Raw genomic sequence first — 12,500 nt, forward strand, 5'->3', positions numbered from 1 at the left:
AAAACGTTATAAGCCATCAAACGCGGTAGGCTACTTTATTATTATAAAGTGCAGTGGTATTTACGACAGTAACATTAAATACAAGTACTCTGCAGGGACTCTAGGGGGCGCTGTTTGACAAAAACGGAATTCCTGCATAGTGTGCCTTTAATTCGTTTAAACACCCGAAGCAAGCGCACAGAAATCTGTCTCTTTTACATCATCTTGCTCTTGAACGGACTCTCACAAAATTATTGCAAGAAATGCCCGTCTCGGTGAGTATCCTAGTAAAAAAGCCGTGTGTAAAAGTATCAGTATATTAGATCCGTGCATCAGCTCTTAAAGTGACAGTAGCCTAATAAACCTGATGCAGTCTGTGTTTTTAATGTTCATAAAACAACAAAAGACAAAGAAAAAATCACTCCCTGCTCTTAACTGAATAACTTTTGTAACTTTAATACGGATTAATTTGTTTAATAAATGCACTGAAGAAAATGCTGAATATATTTACATCTATAGCCTATTAGTTAGGTTAGTAGTTTTAGGTCGAAATTGGAAAAGAGAATTGTGAATCTTCACTATATTGGCGTCTTTGGTGTGTTTTGGTGTGTATATCTTCAAATCTCAATCCGAACAATTAGTTGACTATAAGATGTGTGTTTGGGGATATGTGGACGCTAAACACACAACTGACAGATATTCAATAAATAAGTAGACACACACTTTTATTGCACAACAAAGTCCTCAGATAACTGGAGTATTCACAGACCATTTAAAGTGTATTTATTTGTTTGTTTGTTCATATTTTTATCATTTATATTATACAGGTTCTTATTATTATTTAATGTTATTCTTCATTTACATTTTATATCAAATTAAAGAAATAGTTGATTTATTTTTAACTTTTTGAAAAAAACAATTAAAACAATTATTTATTTATGCATGAGATGGAATGGAAACAAGACATTGAAACAAAAAAAGTGACTTAAATAATCCTGTCCCATTCCTAACTGGGATTGTATGAATCCATATTTGAACGGCGTGGTGCACAATTCACTTCAGGAGAAACGTGTCTCACTTTTGTCTGTTCATAAATATATATTATGTGTTTTTTCAGGGAAGATGCTTCATAAATCACAGCCTTTGCTAATTGCAGACGTCAGTGTTAATGCTTCAAACTCGCCCCACGTCATCGGAAAATATTTCCTGGGTTGTTTACCTCTCATGTTCGGATGCGTTCGTTCTGGGATGTCTTTGCAAGATAGGCATGAGTTACCATGACGACCTGATTCCTCTATGCCAGTGCTGATGTCATGATCTGGAATATAGTTTCTGTGTAAACATGACAGAGGAAGCAGGCCATCCAACAATTACATATTAACTTTAGCTTTAATGTTAATATGTACACTAGCGTTCAGAAGAAATGAATACCTTTATTCAACGAGGATGCATTCAATTAATCAAAAGTGACAGTAAAGACATTTAAAATGTCACAAAAGATTCTATTTCAAATGATTCTCTTCTCTGATGATGTGGGCGGGGCAACCTGTCACTCACATGAGATCAACCAATAGCAAACCACAACCATCCAATCAATACCCCACATAACTCAAGCCCCGCCCACATTTGTTCTTGTTTGAGAAGCAGTTTTACTCATGTACACATCATTTGTACAACAATCAATAAGATGAATCTGACATTCACCCCCTTCAATGATGTATATCAGTTAGTGTCAAACCCCTGCTATGAGGAACATTCCCATTATTATCCATGGGGATCTAATGGAAGCTTGTTTCCGCCACAGAATAAAACATTTTAAAAGATAATTGCGACTTTTTATCTCACAATTGAGTGTTTACATCTCGCAATTCTCAATTGCGAGACATAAACTCATAATTGGGTCATATAAAGTTAGAATTGCGAGACAAAATCAGAATTGTGTGTTATAAAGTCAGAATTGTGTGTTATAAAGTCAGAATTGCGTGTTATAAAGTCAGAATTGCGTGTTATAAAGTCAGAATTGCATGTTATAAAGTCAGAATTGCGTGTTATAAAGTCAGAATTGCGTGTTATAAAGTCAGAATTGCGTGTTATAAAGTCAGAATTTGCCTGTTATAAACTCTGAATTGCGTGTTATAAAGTCAGAATTGCGTGTTATAAAGTCAGAATTGCGTGATATAAACTGAATTGCGTGTTATAAAGTCAGAATTGCGTGTTATAAAGTCAGAATTGCGTGTTATAAAGTCAGTATTGCGAGATATAAAGTCAGAATTGCGTGTTATAAACTCTGAATTGCATGTTATAAACTCTGAATTGCGTGTTATAAACTCTGAATTGCGTGTTATAAACTCTGAATTGCGTGTTATAAAGTCAGAATTGCGTGTTATAAAGTCAGAATTGTGTGTTATAAAGTCAGAATTGCGTGTTTTAAAGTCAGAATTGCGAGATATAAAGTCAGAATTGTGTGTTATAAAGTCAGAATTGCGTGTTATAAAGTCAGAATTTGCCTGTTATAAACTCTGAATTGCGAGATATAAAGTCAGAATTGCGTGTTATAAAGTCAGAATTGCGTCTTATAAGGTCAGAATTGCGTGTTATAAAGTCAGAATTGCGTGTTATAAGGTCATAATTGCGTGTTATAAAGTCAGAATTGCGTGTTATAAGGTCATAATTGCGTGTTATAAAGTCAGAATTGCGTGTTATAAACTCTGAATTGCGTGATATAAAGTCAGAATTGCGAGATATAAAGTCAGAATTGCGTGTTATAAAGTCAGAATTGCTTGTTATAAAGTCAGAATTGCGTGTTATAAAGTCAGAATTGCGTGTTATAAAGTCAGAATTGCGAGATATAAAGTCAGAATCGCATGTTATAAAGTCAGAATCGCGTGTTATAAAGTCAGAATTGCGTGTTATAAAGTCAGAATTGCGTGTTATAAAGTCAGAATTGCGTGTTATAAAGTCAGAATTGCGTGTTATAAAGTCAGAATTGCGTGTTATAAAGTCAGAATTGCGTGTTATAAAGTCAGAATTGCGTGTTATAGTCAGAATTGCGTGTTATAAAGTCAGAATTGCGTGTTATAAAGTCAGAATTGCGTGTTATAAAGTCAGAATGGCGAGATATAAAGTCAGAATTGTGTGTTATAAAGTCAGAATTGCGTGTTATAAAGTCAGAATTGCGTGTTATAAAGTCGGATTTGCGTGTTATAAAGTCAGAATTGCGTGTTATAAAGTCAGAATTGCGTGTTATAAAGTCAGAATTGCGTGTTATAAAGTCAGAATTGCGTGTTATAAACTCTGAATTGCGTGTTATAAAGTCAGAATTGCGAGATATAAAGTCAGAATTGCATGTTATAAAGTCAGAATTGCGTGTTATAAAGTCAGAATTGCGTGTTATAAAGTCAGAATTGCGTGTTATTCTGTGGCGGAAACAAGCTTCCATATAACCTTTATTTGAACAATTGATCGATATTTTGCCCGTTTATTTGCTAAATACCTCTCAAACAGCTGCACTAAGCATCCATAATTCCTTCAGAAACGCATGTGATCAGCATCTGGCCGGCTGTGAAACCTGTAGTCTGTGCAGACGAGTCAGTTTATGTTCTGTGATGTTAATCTGGTGTTTTTTAATCTGGTCTTTGTCATGTGATGAGTTTCCCATCCTCGGACAGACAGACAGGCGGTTTCGTCTGACGTTTGTTTGGCCTGAAACCGGCGTCTTGTCTAAACACAGTGAGTGTGTCTCTGCTGGAATCCACTATCAGGGTTATCGGTGTATTTATGTGTGGCTCGGGTGACCTTTGACCCCTGAGGTTACAGCTGGTCAGAGTAGGACATGATCGGCCTGTTGGTTCTCTCTCTCTCTGAACATGTTTGACCTCTCCTGGTCATTTCTCACCTCTACGGGGCGACTGAAGATATGAGGAGTAAAGAGAGATGGACGTTTCTGATGACAGACGCTCTCAGAGGCTCTGATAAACTCTTCATCACTTCACTTCAGAGGACAGGAGGGTTTCATCATCTTACAGGCTTCAACAAACTTTAGATTTCACAGAATATATGAATGATACTTTAAATATTTGACGTTTACATTTTTATGCTTTGAGTATATTTTTATATTTACCTTCATTTATTTATATGCACTTATGTAATTATTGTTTTATAATTTAAAAAAATATATATAATATAATTTTTTATATATGTATATAATTATTATACTATTTTATACATATATATATGTATATATATATAGTTATACTATATATATATGTGACCCTGGATCACAAAACCAGTCACAAGTCGCACTGGTACAGTATATTTGTGGCAATAGCCAACGATACATTGTATGGGTCAAAATTATCGATTTTTCTTTTATACCAAAAATCATTAGGATATGAAGTAAAGATCATGTTCCATGAAGATATTTTGTAAATTTCCCACCATAAACATTTATTTTTGTGAGTAAAAGCAGCACAATCGCGATTACGATTTTTGCATGTAATCGGTCTGAAGACACTGAACAACTGCATTAGCATGTTGTCGGCCTTCGCTTGACCTCTGACCTCTGTCTACACCTTCACCGTGACCGTTGTGTTGAATCTGCGTGTTATCTGGGAATCGCATCACTCCGTCATCTGGCTCTTTTGTGTTTGTATTTCGCTGTCCTGCTCAACAGCTGTAATGTGTTCAGCAGATGTCCGGAAGAAAATTGTGATTTCATGGATCCTTCAAATATGCCTGTCATGCTGATGTACTGTCCTCTCTCATTTCTCTCGTTTATGACTGGAGAAAGCTCTCGTGTGTCCACACGGTGATTCGATTCATCACCGGACCTTACGGATCCAGAGTCAAATCTCTCAAATATTAATACTGCAGATATTTCTGCCACTGGAATCTGATTGGATGAGGTGCTTTTGAATTCTGTATTAATTCATTAATTATTGGATGAGGTGCTTTTGAATTCTGTATTAATTCATTAATTAATCATTTGTAGATGTATTTTAGTTTGAATCTGTCAGTGGCCCATATAAGGATTCATTCATTCATTCATTCACACACTCACTCACTCACTCGCTCTCTCACACTCACTCTCTCTCACACTCACTCTCTCACACTCACTCTCTCTCACACTCACTCACTCTCACACTCACTCTCTCACACTCACTCTCTCTCACACTCACTCTCTCACACTCACTCTCTCTCACACTCACTCTCTCTCACACTCACTCTCTCACACTCACTCTCTCTCACACTCACTCTCTCTCACACTCACTCTCTCTCACACTCACTCTCTCTCACACTCACTCTCTCACACTCACTCTCTCTCACACTCACTCACTCTCACTCACTCTCTCACACTCACTCTCTCTCACACTCACTCTCTCTCACACTCACTCTCTCTCACACTCACTCTCTCTCACACTCACTCTCTCACACTCACTCTCTCTCACACTCACTCTCACACTCACTCTCTCACACTCACTCACTCTCACACTCACTCACTCTCTCTCACACTCACTCTCTCACACTCACTCTCTCTCACACTCACTCTCTCTCACACTCACTCTCTCTCACACTCACTCTCTCTCACACTCACTCTCTCTCACACTCACTCTCTCTCACACTCACTCTCTCTCACACTCACTCTATCACACTCACTCTCTCTCACACTCACTCTCACACTCACTCTCTCACACTCACTCACTCTCACACTCACTCACTCTCTCTCACACTCACTCTCTCTCACACTCACTCACTCTCACACTCACTCACTGTCTCTCACACTCACTCTCTCTCACACTCACTCTCTCACACTCACTCTCTCTCACACTCACTCACTCTCACACTCACTCACTCTCACACTCACTCTCTCACACTCACTCTCTCTCACACTCACTCACTCTCACACTCACTCACGGTCTCTCACACTCACTCTCTCTCACACTCACTCACTCTCACTCACTCTCTCTCACTCACTCTCTCTCACTCACTCTCTCTCACACTCACTCTCTCTCACACTCACTCTCTCTCACACTCACTCACTCTCACTCACTCTCTCACACTCACTCTCTCTCACACTCACTCTCTGTCTCTCACATTCACTCACTCTCACTCACTCTCTCACACTCACTCTCACTCACTCACTCACTCACTCAAATTCAAATTCAAATTAGCTTTATTAGCATGACTGTGTAACACAATGTTGCCAAAGCATCAACATATTATATATAAATAATAAAACAAACAGTAAACATATATGTATAAATCATGTCATATGTAGCATTGTAAATAGATAGATAGATAAACACATCTAACATCTATCTTAATAAATAGATAAATAAATACATTTGATCACTCTAGAGAATTAGCTGTCTCTGGCATTGTGAATAGCTAGCACATATTTAGCCGCTAGTGCAGCTGTATTAACATCTTCTCCCAGTAAGAAGGACATTTTTTCAGGGTCACACAGTTCATAGAATGATGGGATCAAGGTTTCAAATTTGGTCAGAAAAGTTTCTCTTATATCGGTGTATTTAGTATATATGAGCAGAAAGTGTTCCTCATCCTCTATGTGCTGTAGATCACAGTGTCTACAGATCCTCTGCTCTCTCTCTCTCCATGTTTGTCTATGTCTTCCTCTCTCTATCTCTAGATCATGGTCACTTAATCTGTTTTGGAGAGGATTTTTCTTTCTTTAAAATGTTTAATAAATAGATAAATGGCCAATTTAGTGGTTCTATTGAGGGTCGAGTAACATTGGAGTTTATTCTGGAGGTCAAAATGTGCTTTTAGTGACTCATCATGAGTGTCTTTTAGATGTGTGTGTATTTCTTTAACAATAGTTTTGGGGCTGTAGCTGTGGTCAGTGGGGGGTGTAGTCTGATGGAGGAGTTGAAGAGCGAGTGTGTGTAGAGGAGGAGGTTCTGCTCATTTATTTACTGTTATTTTGAATGTTTTGCAGGATCTTGGGCTTTTCTCACTGCAGTCTCTCTCTGCTTTCCCGATGAACGAGTGATTCTCTCGTCTCTCGTCTCTCAGCCGCTCTTAAACTTAATTTTCTACACTTTTCTTCACTTTAAATTACTACTTGCATGATTTACTGCAGGAATGTTTCTACAGCACAGAAACACAACAGACCCAGACACCTTTACTGTGAAAATTATGGCAAGCATCCTGAATTATCTGTTGATGTTCTTAAAATTAGGAAAATGATGGCCATTTTTTGGCACCTTCTTTATTAAGTGCTAGTAAAGTGTATTAGTTTGGAAAGGTGAACTCGTTGACGTTTTTACTAGTGTCACAGCTGTGTATGTGAGGATCAGCACTTGATTTAATTAAAAATTATATATTTACTATTTTATTTAAAGCAAATTTAATAGGCTTATAATTGTTTTCAATGGAATTAAATACCATTTTATTACTAATATTTACACATTTATACAACATATATACATACATACATATATATATATATATATATATATATATATATACATATAAACTTTTTTAAGGGGCATTTTTGTTTACTTTAGGATGATGATCATATGGTGTACAGTGTAAAATAAAATAAAAACTGTTTTATTTTACAAAAATCAAAAGAAAAGTCATGAACTAAGAGTATTATGAGCTACGTTTGCAGTTGCACTCTTTTGTGTTATTGTTCATGAGAATTAATGAGCCAAAATGCAAAAAAAAAAATGTATTATGTTTTATTTTTAATTTAATTTGATTACAGTTTTTATTTTATATTATTGTATCACCTTAACTTAGTTATTATGTTATCTAATTTTTATCTAATTTTAATTTAAAGCTGCATTACGTAACTTTTTGGGGTTAAAAATTATCCAAAATAAATTTGAGCAAGTACATAACCAGCCAGTGTTGAAAGCTCTCTGCTTGCCGTAGCTCGATTCATAACGGTAAACTTTTAATAATGTATTTAACTCCAGTGGTATTAGGGTGACCGAATGAGATTGAGATTGAGATATGAGATAGGTGTAGGCCTACTCTGATATTAGATATTGATATCTGATATTAGACTACATATCCTATAATTACTCCTCCCGGGACCTGCAGAGATGTTTTTGCTTTTCAACGGTACACCCGCCGTTTCAACCAAACGAATGAATGAAAATTAGCTTCTCAATGCATATCTAAATTCGCACCTACGGTGTGAAAAAAGAAACAAAAAAGATGAGCAGCCAATCAGCAGCCGGCGGGGGCTCAACCTCCACCGACAGTTTTTAATGTTTTATAAGACTCAAGATTTTGCTTTAGTATCATTTTCGGGACAATTAGGGCCGGATTCGGGATTCGGGACAACAGCTTAGATTTCGGGACGTCTGGTCTCTCTAAGTGGCACTGGTTGATTTCCGTGGGAAACTCGAGCATGTGTTTGCGTCATTACGTCACATCTACACATAAAGAGGAGTCTCGGCTAGTGGATCCGAGTGTGAGGATGTTGAGCTGGGGATTTATAGTCTTTTTACAGAACTTCAGATGATTACACTTATTCATTTGATGGCAGATCCAGAAAGTTTCAAACGACAATCATCAACTGGAGACTCACTCGCTGTAAAATACAAAAGACTTCGAACTTCAGATCGGCTCCAGAAGAAAAGAGACTGCAACCGGCCCATGCGGAAACGAGGATTATATCAGAAGGGTATTAAATGGAGATGTAAAACATTAACAATTTGAGAACAGAACAAGTATATGATATGATAAGCGATCGTTAGATTTAATCAGCGTGATTTACTGCAATGCTTTGTCTCTTAGTTTGTCAGAAGAAAAGTGGATGTTACTTGTTCAGATGAAACATTTTCCGGTGAAATTATTATGTTGGTCATACTTCCAAAAGTGTAATCTGTGATTGTGAACGCCAGGATCCTCACCGACTGACAGCCGCACGTTCTCCTCTAAACACCGGATTCATCCGCGCTGTGCCGCGCCGAGACACAACACGCGTAAATAATGATAAATTACAGATTTCGAACACAGATGGCGGCAAAGAGGAAAAACTACGGACTGCAGCTTTAAATTTAAAGTTAATTTATAAATTATTGTATTTTATTCTTAGATTTTTTTTATTATTTGATTTGTTTTGATTATTTTGTTATTTTTTGTTGTTTGATTTATTTGATATTATCTGATTTGTCTTGTTCTCAGGACTGTGAGGACTTGGGATCTGAGCTCCGAGAAGAAGCACAAGTCGGTGTTTAAGCCTCGATCTCTGCAGGGCAAGAAAGTGACGCCCACGTGCTGCACTTACAGCCGAGACGGCAAACTCATCGCCGCCGGCTGCCAGGACGGCACCATACAGATCTGGGACAGGAACTTAAGCGTAAGTGTGTCGTTTTACAACTTTTTATTATGATGATAGATGCACTTTTATGATGGATAGATGCACTTTTATGATAGATAGATGCGCTTTTATCATGGATAGATGCACTTTGATGATGATAGATGCACTTTTATGATGGATAGATGCACTTTGATGATGATAGATGCACTTTTATGATGGATAGATGCACTTTTATGATGGATAGATGCGCTTTTATGATGATAGATGCACTTTTATGATGGATAGATGCACTTTTATCATGGATAGATGAACTTTTATGATGATAGATGGACTTTTATGATGATAGATGCACTTTTATGATGGATAGTTGCACTTTTATGATGGATAGATGCACTTTTATCATGGATAGATGAACTTTTATGATGATAGATGCACTTTTATAATGGATAGTTGCACTTTTATGATGGATAGATGCACTTTTATGATAGATGCACTTTTATCATGGATAGATGAACTTTTATGATGGATAGATGCACTTTTATGATGGATAGATGCACTTTTATCATGGATAGATGCATTTGTATGATGGATAAATGCACTTTTATGATGGATAAATGCACTTTTATGATGGATAGATGAACTTTTATGATGATAGATGGACTTTTATGATGGATAGATGCACTTTTATGATGGATAGATGCACTTTTATGATGGATAGATGCACTTTTATGATGGACAGATGCACTTTTATCATGGATAGATGCATTTGTATGATGGACAGATGCACTTTTATCATGGATAGATGCATTTGTATGATGGATAGATGCACTTTTATAATGGACAGATGCACTTTTATCATGGATAGATGCATTTGTATGATGATAGATGCACTTTTATGATGATAGATGGACTTTTATGATGGATAGATGCACTTTTATGATGGATGGATGCATTTTTATGATGGATAGATGCACTTTTATGATGGATAGATGCATTTTTATGATGGACAGATGCACATTATGATGGATAGATGCATTTTTATGATGGATAGATGCACTTTTATCATGGATAGATGCACTTTAATGATGATAGATGGACTTTTATGATGGATAGATGCACTTTTATGATGATAGATGCACTTTTATGATGGATAGATGCACTTTTATCATGGATAAATGATGGATAGATGCACTTTTATCATGGATAAATGATGGATAGATGCACTTTTATGATGGACAGATGCACTTTTATGATGGATAGATGCTTTTTTAGGATGGATAGATGCACTTTTATGATGGATAAATGATGGATGGATGCACTTTTATGATGGATGGATCCACTTTTATGATGGATAGATGATGGATGGATGCACTTTTATGATGGATAGATGCACTTTTATGATGGATAGATGGACTTTAATGATGATAGATGGACTTTTATGATGGATAGATGCTCTTGTATCATGGATAGATGCACTTTTATGATGATAGATGCACTTTTATGATGGATAGATGCACTTTTATGATGGATAGATGATGGATGGATGCACTTTTATGATGATAGATGGACTTTTATGATGGATAGATGCACTTTTATGATGGATGGATGCACTTTTATGATGGATAGATGCACTTTTATGATGGTTAGATGCACTTTTATGATAGATAGATGCACTTTTATCATGGATAAATGATGGATGGATGCACTTTTATGATGGATAGATGCACTTTTATCATGGATAGATGCACTTTTATGATGATAGATGGACTTTTATGATGGATAGATGATGGATGGATGCACTTTTATGATGGATAGATGCACTTTTATCATGGATAGATGCACTTTTATGATGGATAGATGATGGATGGATGCACTTTTATGATGGATAGATGCACTTTTATGATGGATAGATGCACTTTTATGATGGATAAATGCACTTTTATGATGGATAGATGCACTTTTATGATGGATAGATGCACTTTTATGATGGTTAGATGCACTTTTATGATAGATAGATGCACTTTTATCATGGATAAATGATGGATGGATGCACTTTTATGATGGATGGATGCACTTTTATGATGATAGATGCACTTTTATGATGATAGATGGACTTTTATGATGGATAGATGCACTTTTATCATGGATAGATGCACTTTTATGATGGATAGATGATGGATGGATGCACTTTTATGATGGATAGATGCACTTTTATCATGGATAGATGCACTTTTATGATGGATAGATGATGGATGGATGCACTTTTATGATGGATAGATGCACTTTTATGATGGATAGATGCACTTTTATGATGGATATATGCACTTTTATGATGGATAGATGCATTTTTATGATGGATAGATTAGGGCTGAAACGATTCCTCGAGTTACTCGATTACAAAAATTCCTCGAGGCAAAAACTCTGTCTCGAAGCCTCGTTAAATTCCTATGTAAAATGTAATTCACTATACGCGGATCTATATTATAGCGCGTGATACATTTTGAATTTATTTGGCACGATGGCGGAGAGTAAAGATGTCCATAAACGGCAGAGAATGTCTAAAGTTTGGGAACATTACATACTTAAAAAGGAAGAGAACAAGGTGCAATGTGTCTACTGCGAAGTAGACCTGGCATACCACAACAGTACGACTTCAATGATTCAGAATCTGAACCGAAAACATCCATTCCATGCTCTCACCAAGCGTCACTGAAACAGAACCTAATGGTCTGTTCACACTGAACGCGAATAGAGCGTCAAATACGCGTCTATCGCGTCTAGTTAGACGCTTAAACATTCGCTCGAGTTAAACATTTTCAACGTGTGCGGAAGACGTTCGCGTCATTCGCGACGCCCGGCGCGAATGATGCGTCTATTCGCGTCTTTGCACTGACTTATGTAATCTACTCGCGCAAATAATTAAAGTTGCGTTCGGTGTGTGAACCCCTTCACTTACACACACACACACACGCACACACACACACACACACACACACACACATGCACCCTCGTCTCTCTCACGCGCCAGTCAGATCAATTGCGGCAATGCATCACATATGCTTAAACTTTCATGTAGCCACGCAACAATAATTTCAGCATGCATTCACTGTACACACCGCGACGTGATGGAGGAACACATATTGTATTGCAGTCTTTGCGAGACCTTGTTTGTATGTCACGTCTTCCAAATAGTTACAGACAACAACAAAAAATGAAATTC

The 12,500-nt window shown here is 36.9% G+C and overlaps 1 protein-coding gene across 1 annotated transcript in view; it reads left to right on the forward strand.

Annotated features, from left to right (window-relative positions):
* The window catches only part of wdr70 (WD repeat domain 70), a 116,827-nt gene that overhangs the window by 37,226 nt on the left and 67,101 nt on the right, over positions 1-12,500 (forward strand). Inside the window, exon 10 of the mRNA XM_077243804.1 lies at positions 9,145-9,319. Within this exon, the coding sequence (XP_077099919.1) occupies positions 9,145-9,319 (175 nt within the window). The remainder of the gene's footprint in view (positions 1-9,144; positions 9,320-12,500) is intronic.

The sequence above is a fragment of the Siphateles boraxobius genome, unplaced genomic scaffold (assembly GCF_051911475.1).
Source record: "Siphateles boraxobius isolate OS27281-9 unplaced genomic scaffold, OSU_SipBor_1 25, whole genome shotgun sequence".
Lineage (NCBI taxonomy): Eukaryota > Metazoa > Chordata > Actinopteri > Cypriniformes > Leuciscidae > Siphateles > Siphateles boraxobius.